Source organism: Pinus tabuliformis, chromosome 5_2 (assembly GCF_031772625.1).
Source record: "Pinus tabuliformis cultivar Carrire ecotype Pingquan chromosome 5_2, CPIR1, whole genome shotgun sequence".
NCBI lineage: Eukaryota > Viridiplantae > Streptophyta > Pinopsida > Pinales > Pinaceae > Pinus > Pinus tabuliformis.
In genome coordinates, this window is record NC_142306.1 from 555,103,977 (window position 1) to 555,118,605 (window position 14,629).

A 14,629-nucleotide genomic window follows, 5' to 3' on the forward strand; every position below is an offset into this window, starting at 1 on the left:
CCTACTTCTAAGCTGGATTATGAGCTACCCCTGAACCAAAGACTTTCTCGATCAAGCCAGAGAAAATTCATGAACAATGATACCATATCCAAATTATGAAGATTGACCTTTCTATCTAAGGGCTGTAAAATTTCTGAATTTAGTGAGGGGAAATCATAGTTACCTCTGAGATTAACAATAGGAAGGACCCATGCATTCTAGAAAGTTGCAGAGCCAGGGTCATAAAAAGAACCTTGTGGGCTTGAAAGGCCTTTCCTCCAGATAACCCACGTACATAAGTGATGAGGCTTGGAATCCCCTGACGCTAGAAACAGGGCTAGAACATGCTCTTCATAGGGGATACTAGAGGGGGCTTGTTTGGATGTCACAATTGAATACACAAGCCTAACTTTTACCCAATTCCTCAACTGCAAACCAAAGCACTGATTTGCTAAGAAACATAACAGAGTTTGAACTAAGAAGCAAGCCATTTTATTGACAATTCAATTGCCTTTCTACATAATTGAATTTCTATCACCATTAATTTCACTCGAACACCCACCCTCAAAAATCATCATAAATCTAAAGTGTTGGAGATACCAAGGATTTAGCCTCAGATTATCAATAGTGTGAGCATGAGTGAACCCTCATTGCATGGCGAAAAATCCACATGAGCAACCATGTCAAGGACATAAAAAATAAAGGGCATAATGACTTTCATCATAAAGGCGTGAGGACAGATGGAACTGACGAGGATTCATAAGATGCATATGTAAGCAGTCAGGCATGAGGATGAGCGGGGAAGGGGGACAAGGGAGCTAGGGAAATGGGGGAGGGGGAGATGCAAGGATGGGGGAGGCAACAGGGAGGTGGGCTTTGAAGGAGAGGTTATATTCCATGAGAGATCAAGAGGAAAATTGAGGGAGTCCATCAATTCAGGGTCCCAAGATATCAACAGGTCATACTTAGAGCATGGGGAGAAAATCATAGGTCCTTAGGGAATAAGATTAAATTTCAGAGTGCCATTTATGTCTAAGATTGCTTCACCCAAAGTGCAAGCTTTATTTGCCTCCTTATTAACTTCTAGGTTGTTACTTCTGAAAATGTGAAAAAAGTCCTTGGAGTGAAAGAAGCTTGCCAAACTCTTAATTCTGTCTGAGATTTGGGATAAGGAATTTTCCTTTGGATTGCAAGGTTTGGAGAGATTATAGGATAAATATGAGAGTCCCCCAAAATGATGATGTCTTTAACACCTTTGTCTTTGGCAATACTGCGACCATGGAATAGTCCATAAACTTCAGCGTGATTGATTGTCTTCATGCCCAGACCCCAAGCATATCTGACTTCCACTGTTCCAGCGAAATTATAAAGAATCCCTCCCCATCTTGCCACCCTTATCCTTATGTAAAAATATTAAAAAACTAGAATTATTTATAATTTTACTTTAAAAATAATGTTATAAAAAATAGATATTTCAAAAGGAGGCCCTTTCATCTTAAATGTGATTTTTAAACGATTTTGATCTAAACCAATTTGATTTTTATATTATTATAATGAAACATCTTGAAATGTAATTAACGACTTTTATATTCATCAACATTAATTAAAAGGGACTATTTTCTCATGATCTGAAATAATACATTTAATACTCATTTGTTTAGGTGATACTCGCCAACAAAAAGAATTATTATATTTCCGTTTCCGGTCAAACAATTATTTCTACTTAGTAACAAAACTCTAAATACTTTGAAGCTAGTAAAATCGCTTACTTAAGAAAGAAGGATCTCAACCTTTAAAATCCTCAGAATTACCCTGGTCTATAACCTTGGCTTGCCATGGAGTGTTGGCGATGTACTACCATATACTAATATTTCAAGGGAAATTAATGATCTGGCTACGAAATTCCAACGGACCATCAAACCAGTATTGGGGATACTCGACTACAAAACCGCAACGAGACCCTAAATTATCTGGAACGGAGCCCATCTGAGTTTCTGATTACCTTCAGCGCATTCCGATGGTAAGTTATGATGTCGATTTGCTCTTATTTGCAGATCTTTTTTCTTAATACTTTCTTTTGTTTGCTTTTTTTGGTTTTTGCTTTTGTTTTCTAGATCTCAAGTACTCTGTTAATCAGGCTGGATCGATTTACTTATTCGATGCAAAAAATTGGTCAATTAGTGGTCACGAGTTCAATCCCCGGAGATCCCACTTCCGAAAAAGATGTCATTCATCCTAGTTACATTGGTGTATTTAGATATGATGGGGTCACTGAATGGGCTGTTTAACTGGGGGAATTAGGTTGTTGCATTTGTTCTTGCGGAACCGATCTTTTAAAGCCTGTCTCCTATCCATGACCTAGGTCTTCTGTCTATTTGTTTGGATGAATCAATTTTGATGTGATGAATTATTGATGGGTTTGGTTCATTCGGGGTAAATTCTTTAATTAAGGTTTATGGTATGCAGGCAGAGGGGGAGAATTATGCAAATCCATTGACGTGTCTCTTTCACGTACTATTCAAAGTAAGGCTCTGCATCCATTTCCTTTTATTCCGTGTTTTTGCAATTTTGCAATTTGTATAATTATTTGCCTTTCTCACTGAAGAGCTGCTGATTTACATATCTGGTGTCATGTTCAGGGAGCTGCAATTGCTTTCTATGTCTTGTTTTCCTTGTTTGTGAATTCCTTTGTGATCATTTTTGTGGTCACGGTCTTTCTGGCTGCTCTTGATTTTTGGGTGGTCAAGAATGTTAGTGGAAGGATATTAGTTGGCCTAAGATGGTGGAATGAGATCAGTGAGCAAGGGGACAGCGTCTGGAAGTTTGAAGCCCTAGATCAGGAGGTGTGTAAGTGAATTGCTGTTTGTTCTATCAGTGGGCCGATTTTGTATTTCAGTTTGATAGTATGTTTTAAGATTTTAGCAATGATACAAGGTTTCTGGATTTTGGTGCACTCCCGTTCTTCTTACAACTTATCTGTTTGCTTGTGGCATCCACAGTCATTATCCCGGATTAACAAAAAGGATTCATGGCTCTTTTGGTGGACGCTTTATCTCACAGTAAGTTGACAGGCTTTTGCCGAAGTTTATATTAACCAGTAATTGGGATTTCTAATTGGGCAATGGTGATCTATTTTCATTGTTCATTTTTTCGACAACACGAAACTATGAAACTAAAAGCTTTCCCTTGCCTCTCTGTTTCAAGTCTTTTGCCATTTTGATCCTTAGAGTTAACTATCTTTGTTTCTGCCCCCTTTCATTCTTTAAAGTATTTATCTAGTACAAACTTACCAGACTCCAGATTGGGAAAAACTTGGAATAGCAGGTTTGACTTGGATTTTGGATTGGGAAAAACTTGGCAAGTACAAAATTATAAAGAAATACACCTACAAAAATATAAAGAGAAAGTCGCATCAACCTTAAGTTTGACTTGGGCTGAGTCAAAGGAAGCTCTTTTCCCACCCAGTCCGAGTCAAACTCATCATTCAGTGAATTTGACTCTGAATTCCTGAGACACTGATGTAGTATATCTTGCTTATCAACCTTTAACATTCAAGTGGCAGACCTGTAGGAATAATTGGTGTCCAGGAATAAACAAATAAATACAATTTCCGAATCTTGTTGGATGACACATACTCGGCAATCTGCACAATTGCATGCAGTTCTAACTGCCTTTTGTCTGATGACTTGATGAAATTCTTCATCACATTCTTCTTCCTGAATGCAGAAATGTCAATTTTCTTGTCTCAACTCTGAGTGCAAATGTCTTAGTTCATTATTGGCATATATCATGATTGTCATCTGGAATACAATCTACAAATTAACTCCCAATGGTATATTTGCTATTATTCACTTTTTGCAGGCTGTTGTGTGGGTGGCATTGGGGATTGTAGCCTTAATCAAGCTCAACATTGATTATCTTCTAGTGGTTGGAGTTTGTTTGGCTTTAAGCATTGCAAACATTGTTGGATTTACCAAATGCCGAAAAGGTGCGTTAATCGTTATCTTCATACTTCCATCAGGAAAATTCCATTGAGTAGATTTATTTATTTTATATATGATGTTTGGATGTTAATACTTTCATCAAATGATAGGAACATCAAAGATTAGATTCATCTGAGATTGGAATGTCTCCTTTTAGGTACAAGTTATCGATAAATATGTGAATGCATTTTAACGTTACATCTTTTTTTGTTTGAAAAGCATTGGAAATAAAGGCTTCTGTCTTCAGGTGCTAAGTCATAAATTTTTAATTAACTTGCATGGCTAGCCGTTATTATATGACTCATAGATATGCAATCCGATATTCACTTTATTCTACATCATTTGATTGATTGCAGATGCAAAGAAACAGGTTCAAAATTTTGCATCTCGGACTATTGCTTCGCATGTTTCATCAACAATTCAGTCGGCTTTCAGTGTTGTTTGATATTTACATAACAGATCAGTGAAGAGGGTTTTTTTCTGTAAAGCAAATCCAAATGTTTATCATAATGATTTGCGAGTTTTTTTATCTCTTCAGTGCAGCATTCTGGATTCTTTGATATTGAAGTGTCCTATAGTCTTCCTGGGAAATCGTAATTGTGGCTGTATTCTTTTGCACTGTTCGGAAAAAATTTGATGCACAATAACAGGTCAATATCTGTCTTCCTTAGAGCTATAGTTACATTCATTTAAGTCTTGGTCTTTCACATTTTTCCTCGCAAGAAATAATTTGGTCCAAGCAAATTGTCGAAGTTACGGTGATATTCTTTAAAATCGATTTTGCAGAGTATTACAGATTCTGATTATTTTTGTGATTTTTCATCAAGTATCATTATCTGTAGACAGCGATGTATGGTTTTACATTTAAGTCATTAGCCAAGTTGATTTCTAAAGTTTCAATCACTGTTTCTGGATGTTTTCAGAAGAAAACATTTATCTAGGAAATCAATTTTTATATTGCGTATAATCAGTTAACCATCCGTTCTTGAAGTCTCCAGATGTAAAGCCTATTTGGCTATATCTTAAAGTCTTGAAGTGATTGAACCACGAAAATCATGAAAGTGAAAGTAAAGCTTGTGTGTATATATTAGGATTAAGGCATTGAGATTTTCGAGGAATATTGAATAGGTACATCGTGCACCAGTTTTGTTAATTTCTTGTATGGATTATTCATTATTTTAAAATCTTGTGAGAATGAATTTTTTCGGGTAAATTTTTTCTCTAGGTTACATTACCTGGGGAAAACCCTTCAGTACTCCTTGTTTCAAGGATGGCACCTATGGTAAACCCTTGAATCTTTAGGGCATAAGGCTGGTCATCAATAGGGCTCAAAGCTATTACAACAATTTACCTTTTTAGAGATCAACATTTCACTTGCAGTGATTGAATCCAAGTGGGTAGGATAACAATCATTCCTCCCCACCACCCAAGCTTGACCCAATTGAAAAAGTCTCGTCATTCTTTTTCTTTGAATGATCAAATTGCACATTTTTGGCCCTTTATTCTCAAAACCATTGGTATTTACGAGGACTTGGGATAAGATTGAAAATTTGCTGTTAATTATGTATGTGAAGATTCAAAGAAAATGCTTTTCCTATTAGAGGACAACATGGCAAATATTGGGATTGTCTTGAAGAAGTCTTCAAAAAATGTTTCACTGAGCATGAGGGTTTTCACAGTTTGTCATATTGCTTGAGCTGTTTTTTGAAGTTGAACCATGTTGCTTTTCCAAAACACCATATTCCTCTCGAAGAAATTTTGTTCCATCAAATCCATCACTCGTCATCTCTCCCCCCGATGAAGTGGAAGAGATCCAACATGAATTTGTTTGATTTTTCCGTAAAGTCATTAAACCTTCCTTTGGCCGTTCCATTTAGAAACCTTATTCTCCATAATCCCCAAACTCCTAAAAATCTATGGGCAACCTAAGATTCAGAAAAAAACATTCCTTGTAGACCTATAGACATTTCTTCCACGAACTCAACAACGTCTCTTGCCACATTCAATTCATGATGGAAACCCGAAAGGATTACTCCCTTCTCTTTCTTGATGTTCTCATCTCTTGTCAACCTGATGGAACCCTGGAACCCTGACCCACCAGGTCTACTGAAAAAAGATCCACACTGATGGGTGTTTTCATGCACACTCTCACCACCTCCCAGCCCAAAAATCTGATGTTCTTTAAACCCTTATCAATTGTGCTATTCAAATCTCTTCATCCCATCTCCTTGAGAAAGAAAGATCCCATCTTATTTGAGCCCTTAGTTCGAATGGCTACTCCATCTCTCAAATCAATAAAGCATTTCATTCAGCCCTGAATTTGAGATTCAGAAAACCTCTTTTCACTACCCCTCCTATTGTTCTCATCTCTCTTCCTTATATCTAAGTTGTAACTGATTATATATGAAAAATCTTATCTCGAAAAAATATTAAGACCCTTCTTAAAACCCCATAAAACCCAGAAGCATCTGATTAGATTTGTTAAAATCTTATCTAGAAAAAATATTAAGACCCTTTTAAAAACCCAAAAACATTTCATTAGATTTGCTAAAGATAAATCTGGTTCTATGATAAGCCAATGGGTTTATCAAATTCTTTGCTCCTGCAGCAAATCCTATATCAGACAAACAAGCAGATCAATCAAAACCTGCCTTAAAGAGCACATCTCTGACACTCTCCACAACCACATTGCTAAATCAGCCATAATTGAACATTTTCACAATTCTAAACTCATATGTTTTGACCAACCAATGTGAAGCTCATTTTCACATTTCTAAACTCCTTATATGTTTTGACCAAGCCAATGTGAAGCTCTTATTACTCTCACATCATATGTGAAGCTCTTAAATTTTAGAAACACCCCAATAATTTTAATCGCAAAGATGGCTATAAACTCAGCCAATCTTGGAAACCCGCGACCCATTGCCTCAGCCAACAAACCTCCTTTTCTCCTCATCCTTCTTTGTTTTCTTTCAGTCTGATTAAATCTTGCAATCTAATTGTTCCCTGGTCTTCTTAGATTCTGGATGTTTTTATTCCTCACTTCTTAATATTTTCTTATTTTTCTGCTCATTTTCTTCCCTTTGGAGTATGTATTTGCTAGGTCTTTTCAGTTGTTTTGATATTCATGTGACTCATCTATCTTAAGTGCTTAGCTAATTATAATTTTCTGTTTACTACCGGTTATCATCCTTCACTTTCTTTTAATCTTTTTCTCTCTTATTATTATTCTCTCAATGTTTCACTAGGTACTTAATTTTTAATTATTATTTCTCAAGGTTCAACTGTTTATTTTAATAAATTTAAAACTTTTGTCCCACCAATTCTCTTCCTTTATAAAGATCTTTACCTTGGCATCCTCTCTTCAATCATTCTTCATGCTTTATTGTCCCTAGTCATCGGTGGAGCGTCCACTCAAAACTTCAAAAAGCAACACAGTTCAACTCCACAAAGCAGCTACAACAAAATGTTTCACTGATAATGGAAAAGCAATGGCCGGAATTATTTAAACATGAAATTCTAATATTAGGGATTTACAAATATAAATATATTTTTCTGGGGCTATTAATAGGAATATGGACATGAACTTGTGATCAAACAGCAAGCTGTTGGGCAACACCTATTGATATTTGTGTGGGGCTTGATAATTATAAATCAAAACTCCGCCAGTTATGGCTAGAATCTCATATCTTCGTTTTACCTGTCAATTTGTGTCCATCTTTTCTCAACATATTGAAACTGCCAAGAAAGGAGTTATTATAATAGAAATATGGCCAGATAATTCTTGCTTTCTTATATCTAGTCATTCCTATTATGATGAATAGATTTTAACTTTGTCGAATGTAAGGGTCTTTACATTGGAATCAAGAGATTGTTTTCATTTGGACAAATAAATTAGTTGCAACTAACAACTGAATAAACAAATCACAGTTACATGGACAAATAAATCAATCACAACTAAACACATTTACGGAACGAATAATTATATATATATTTTTAAACAGCCTACTATTCACATGATATGTAACCTCACGACATAAGAAATTACAGAAGTTTCTGTTTGCCTAGTCATCAGCAGTTCCGTCCATGTCTTGTAACATTGTGTGATACATTATTGGTTCAAAAATATGAAAGAAACATGTGACAGGATCGTGTCTTCTCATGTTTCCTTAAGTTTGTCAAGTGGACAACTTCATTGTAGTATATATGAGTGCGTTGTTTAATTAATTTAATGTGCACATACATTAAGTTTGTCAAGCACAGACATTAATTTTTAAATTTTTTGTCAAAGTGGGGAAGAAATTATTTCTGATTTAAGAGGTTTTGCTTTATCTTTTCTCAACAATACTTCTTTTCGTTTGAGATTGAAGTTTTTATAATTTTGGTATAACGATTGGTTGACATGGGAGTAGAAAGCATTTGGGACATAGTTTGCACATTGCAAACGAAGGTCACATGGTTGGAGAATGATCTGGTTGGAAATCATTAGAGGGCACCTTTTTGCTCTGGAGCAACTCATTTTAAATCGGGAGCGTTTATTCCCCTTCATTTCATTTCATATTGTTCAGGGCGTGTCACTTAACACTTGAAAAGGGAGCTCAATGAAGGAAGCAGAACAAGGGGATAAATGTTCCTTTGGTGGGGACATACAGAGGCAACATAGAAGAGAAAATCTTGGAGGGAGATTGAGATGTTTGGCAAAAGTGTAGAGAATTGGCGAGAGGGTTGGAATTGGAGGATAAGAACATGTGCGAAACCAATTAGGAGCTAACGTTGAGGAGAGAGAGCCACCAGACATAGTTGGAAGAAACGCCAAATTTGCAGGACCAACAAACTACTATTTGAGACACTCATTGAAAGCTGCATCGAGACCTCGATTCATCTGGAGCGTAGCCCATTTTAAGTTTCTGATATCCTTCTGCTCATTCAGATGGTAAGTTTTGATTTCCTTTTGCTCTTATTTGCAGATCTATTTTCTTGACATTTTCTTTCATTTTTATATTATAGATCCTACTTTTCTACTTACGTACTCTGCAACCAACCTGGATCGGTCTGCATATTAAAAGACATTGGCTGTCATTTGATTGGTAAAAGTTCACCAACTTACCTAGACATACTAGTCTGCTATTTGTAATTTCCCAACTTTTGCACATTAAACAGATTAAAGTATTTGGTTTTATTTTGACTAGTTATACAAGGGATTACCTCCAGAGGCTGAGCCATAATTAACCTGAATGATAAGCTGACATTTTAAATATATTATAACTCATACATGTCAACCCTGCATTCACTTTATTTTCTCCCATTTCATTGATTATAAAGCCAAGAAAGCAGGTTCAAAATTTTGCCTCTCGGATAATTGTTTATTATTTACATACATACCAGTTCAGTGAAGTGGGTTATTTCTGCAAAGCAAATTTAAGTGTTGATTATAATGGTTTGCGAGCTTGTCGTCCTATACACTTCCCGGAAAATCATTGTGGCCGTATTCTTTTCGTTGTCTCACACCTTTAAGGCTACACGCGCAATGAAAGATAAATATCCATCTTTGAGGTATAGGGTGTTGCATTCATTGTAATAAATAATTTGGACCAAACAATTTCTCCTAAAAGGTATAATGGTATCCTGTAAAATTGATTTTGCTGGGCATGATTCTATATTTGTGTGAGATTTATAACCAAGAATCACTACGTCTGGACAGTGATGCTGGCTTTAAATTTGATAAGATCTCAAGTTAATGGTGTATTGTGAAATTCTCTTAAGTTACTACTCGAAATTTAATGTTCTCAGATATTGATTTATCTATGACTCTATATGTAAACCTGGAGATGGTTATTGAGAATTGTGGTTGAAATGGTGACAGTGGTGACAAAATAAACTTAAATTTATTTTTCCTTCCCACCATAACCTTCAATGCTTTTAAGGATACTTCGAGCTTGACTCATCGTAGATCTAACCCCCTTGAGTTATGTGCTTTGGCTTTAAGGATACTTCGAGCTTGACTCATAGTAGAGCTCGTTTAACCCCTTGAGTTATGTGCTTTTTGGTACTTCTAGCTGACTTATCGCAGAGCTCGTTTAACCCTCGAGTTACGTGATTTTCGGTGTTACCAAAAATTCCAACCCACACATCTTCCAAAATAAAAATTCTTGCCCAAGTTAACTTCCAAAAATATCTTCTACAGTCAAACAACCAACTCTATATTTAGTTAGGGTCATCTTCCAAAATAAAAATTCTTGCCCAATTTAAGTTCCAAAAACTATCTCCTGCGTTCAACCAACCAACTCTACATTTAGTTAGGGTCATCTTCCAAAATAAAAATTCTTGCCCAAGTTAACTTCCAAAAAATATCTCCTACGGTCAAACAACCAACTCTACATTGAGTTAGTGTTCACGGTACATAATTAAGTTTCTTCCATGGGCAATAAGCAGAAAGTATAGTTTAAATTCTTTATAATTTTCTTTTTTCCATAATCAGAAAGCATGGTTTAAATTTTCTATGTTTTATTTTATTATTTTTATATATTTTAATCATTTTAAAATTGAAATTTAATTAATTTAATTATAATTGGTTGAAATTACAGATTTTTTTTGTAAGCTTGGTAGGACTCTTTTTTTTCGTATTTTTACATGTCCATTATTCACCCCGCTACAAGGGGAGGGTAGCACAAGATTTGAACCCAAGGAGCTACCCAAGGCAGACTTGAAATTACAGATTTGAGTGTTGAGTCTGTTCAATCCAAGCATTTCAAAGTTTTTTCAGTTTGCTGAATTTAATTATACATTCAAAATGTAATTTAAACAATGATATACTGTGATCTCACCAAAAATTATATTGCTAATTTCTATGTAAAAAATCCAAAACATAAAAGATTTAGACTTTACTAGTATTGCAAAATCTCATGCATGTGGGGTGGGTGACCAATGTAAACGGGAACATTGTAAATTTTTTTGAGGTGTGGTAGGTGGCTGCCATAAGTAGGGAAACATTGTAATTTTTTTTTGAGGTGTGGTGGGTGACTGCAGTAAGCTTGGCAACATGGCAGAAATTTGTTGTGGTGGGGTGGGTGAACGACATAGGTAGGCTAGCATTGTAGAAATTCATTGAGGTGGGTTAGATGTTTATCATATTTTAGAAACCATTTCTTTCATGAACATCTTTCACTATTTTGTTGTCTTGATTAATGGTTTTCCATTGACTTTCTTCCAGGGTGGCAGGGGATTAAGACAAGGTTTCTCTCTTTCACCACTTTTCATTATTGCCATGGATGGCCTTAACCTGAAGGTCAGAAAGGTTAGGAATCTAGGCACTTTCAGAGGTCTTAATATGGCAAACAATGTGGATGTCACTTTTTTGTTTTTTGTCGATGATGCTCTCACCTTTGGGTTGGTCTCTAGGACTCAATGGATTGCTCTTCATGCTAATATAAAGAGGTTTGGGGAAGTCTTTGGTTTGATTGCTTATGGTAACGCGTTGATCCTACTATGATTTAATGGGGATGTTGTGGAGATTGAACACATTGCCAGATTATTTGGTGTTGAGATGAAAAAGTTGGAGGATAGACTGAACTATTTGGGATTTAGATTGAAGCCGAACAATTATAGGATGAGGGATTGGTCATGGCTCCTGGATAAATTCCACTACAAACTAGACGGGTGGACTCATAGGTGGCTCTCTTTAGGAGGGAGATATACACTCATACAATTGTTCTTGCAACAATTATCGATTTATTGGTCTCATCTATTTTCCCTCCCGATCACTGTTATCAAGAAGATCCGATCCATTGTTTCACATTTTCTCTAGTCTCGTACTGTAGAGAAAAACAAATATCACTTAGTTTCTTGGGAAGCAATTGCTAGACCCAAGTAATTCAGAGGCTAGGGATTATTGGATATGAAGGTTTTCAGATGGGCTCTCCTTGTAAAATCACTGTGGAGAGCTTTATTCGGCGAAGGAATATGGCAGATATTTTCAAGTTTAAGTACTTGAGGAGGTTGGGTTTCACCGATTAGTTCAGAAGGGGTAGTATCAGATCAAAACAAGATCTTACATATGGCAAAGCTTCCACAAGGTTAAAGGGTGGTTCCTACAACTACCTACTCAGATGGTCCTTTGGCTATGGTAATATGATTTTGATTGGCATTGACCAAATAATTGGAGTACGTCCATCAATCAGCCTCCCGGATGATTCTATTAATGCTCTACATTCCAATGGACTCATATTTTTAAATAATATATCAAAAGATGGAACAATCAATATCCAATATGGAAGGAGGCTGCAAACATCAATTTGGACGGTCCTCAATCGGTGATATGGCAAGAATATATAATGGGCCTTCGGCAGGCAGGTTTATATAAGAACGAGAGGGGTGATTATCTCACATGGTTTGGAAAAATTCAACTTGGCTCTGTGGTGGTTGCGGAGGTTTACATGTACATTATCTATTCATATTTTTCATTGACTAACATTTGTTGTTTTCATATTGCCTGGAAAGAGCATGTGCCATTAAAGATTATCCTTTTCACATGGTTAATCTGATACAACAAAATTTTGACTTGGGATTTTGATTTGGGAGGAGGGCACATTGCTCCTCAGTTAACTGAGTAATATTAGTTATAAATTGCTTTTTCATATGAGACTTTTGTGGATATTTAGCTTAATGTCTTTTAAGTAGATGATAATTATGTGTATTGGGGGGATCATATAGACTATTTTTTTTCCTTATATTGGGACTATGTTTTCATTCTCTCCATTTTTGAGTGGGGATATACTAACAAATTATGAATCATTTACTGATCATTATATTTTTATATAAAAATCAATGTTTTTTTCTTTTGAAAAATAAAATAAATAGTATGATGATTTTAGGGTTGGTTTCGTTTCCCCCCCTCTGTTTTTCGTGATGAACACAAATTTGTTGTCAAGTTTGTAAAGAGATCAAAGCAAGGGTTTGTTGCTGAGGTATTGTATATTTTTACACTCTATTTAAATATCATTATTCTACATTTGTTTTTGCTTCTATGAGGATTTGTAACACAAATGTCTTCGTATCCAACAAGCACACATCACTATATCACAATGCAAATCACTATCGTTCAATGCTTGCATTCAAAGATGAGGGCATGAAATAAAAGAGTGGGAATCAACTAAGGAGGAGATAATTTTAGATAAATGCGTAGAGGGACTCAAATACTCCAAAATACACAAGGAATTAGGTACTTTTATTTTTGGATTTACTAAATTGAAGCTTATTCGTGTGTCAAGCTTCATGGTTTCAAATGTGAAATTTCCTAACCCGAGATGATTGTTGTCCTCATTTTGTTAATTAGATAGCTCAAAAGTTAATTTATAAATATTGCAATAAGCACCAATAATTGGAAATATTAAATAGTGGAAGTATACAATAATTCAAACATACACAAGTAATTTTATCCTTTGAATTTGTTTATCATTCAACTAGTCAAAGCTTACAAGAAAATCTCCATAGCTATAAAAGCTAGTAGATGGATGGTAAACAAATCTACCCTAACTTGAGGTGTACAACTTGTTTGTAAAGTTTTGTAGATGTTCTATGCTAAGAGCAATTTCACTTTTCTCACAGCAATCATACAAGTAGATAAGCAAAATGCAGATAGAACATATAAGCAGATCTTACAGAAGACAAATCAGAAACAAGAAAAATGTATGTGTTTGTTTCGGCGGTCAACAGGATGCTTCAACCAGCAAAGTCTCCTTTGGTCAGCCAGCCCAGCATGTGTCACAACAACCCTCCAACCAGTAGATGAGTCAACCCAAGTCAGTTCTACAAAAGTCAACGCTGTCCTGAAAAGTCAACGCAGGGGCAGCAAGCTAAAAGTCAACGCAGCAGCAAAACGGTCAATTCTTTGACCTCGATTTTTGTGCCAGGTAGTATGGCCTTCAAAAATCGAACCTCCCACAAGTTTTCAGCTTGTTTGGACCAAGCGTTGACCAAAGTCAACGCTGGTCAAACTTCTGCGAAACCCTAGCAGCAGAAACCCAAGCAGCAGAAAAATCCTCTTCGTCCTTCCCACGTGTGGCTGAAATTCGTCCTCCAGGTAGCTCGTACTTTTTAGGATGAGAGAGGAAGATGTGAGTTGTTTTTGTGATCAAATTCTCTCCAACTTTTCCTGTATATATATATCCATCAATGAGGGTGTGTGACACATCTGTTGGGCATGTGAGCCTACATTACAAAACTCGCTGACCTTTGCACATAAAATTTATTAAGAATAATAAATTCAAAATATAAGTTCTGCTCATCGGATTAAGACTATTTTTATATGGATTTTACACCTCTCAGAAAGAGGAATCCAACAAAAATATTAGCCTCTTAATCTGAGCATCAGAACATGGAGTTTGGACCTAGTTGTCCAAATTTAACATTGTTGAAAGTAGAAGTTCCATGAAAGCTAAGGAAACAATTGCTGTCATTCAACCTTTTGCATGGATGTATGGATGCATAATAATACTAATAATAATGTCATTGCGAAACTAAACACCAAATTGGTGTATGAGACCCCCTTGTTTGTGGGACAAGGGACCTCCCTCTGTACAATAGTTCCATTGCTAAAGACTATAGAGTGTACATATTCTACCCCCCTTTAGATTCAAATTTGGGACCTCTTACAAGGAAACACATGTTCT

At 35.9% G+C, this 14,629-nt stretch overlaps 1 protein-coding gene across 2 annotated transcripts; it reads left to right on the forward strand.

Annotated features, from left to right (window-relative positions):
* Positions 1-1,702: 1,702 nt before the first annotated feature.
* On the forward strand, positions 1,703-4,491 carry LOC149160164 (Golgi apparatus membrane protein-like protein ECHIDNA). Of its 2 annotated transcripts, XM_089436648.1 has the most exons (6): positions 1,703-1,999; positions 2,446-2,502; positions 2,619-2,822; positions 2,979-3,038; positions 3,841-3,967; positions 4,319-4,491. In XM_089436648.1, exons 1-6 carry the CDS (start codon positions 1,997-1,999, stop codon positions 4,405-4,407), a joined length of 540 nt encoding a protein of 179 aa, XP_089292774.1. In that variant the 5' UTR covers positions 1,703-1,996; the 3' UTR covers positions 4,408-4,491. The 2 variants fall into 2 exon arrangements, with proteins under 2 accessions (XP_089292774.1, XP_089292773.1); XM_089436647.1 differs by lacking the exon at positions 1,703-1,999 and having other exon boundaries at positions 2,440-2,502.
* The last annotated feature ends 10,138 nt before the right edge of the window (positions 4,492-14,629 follow it).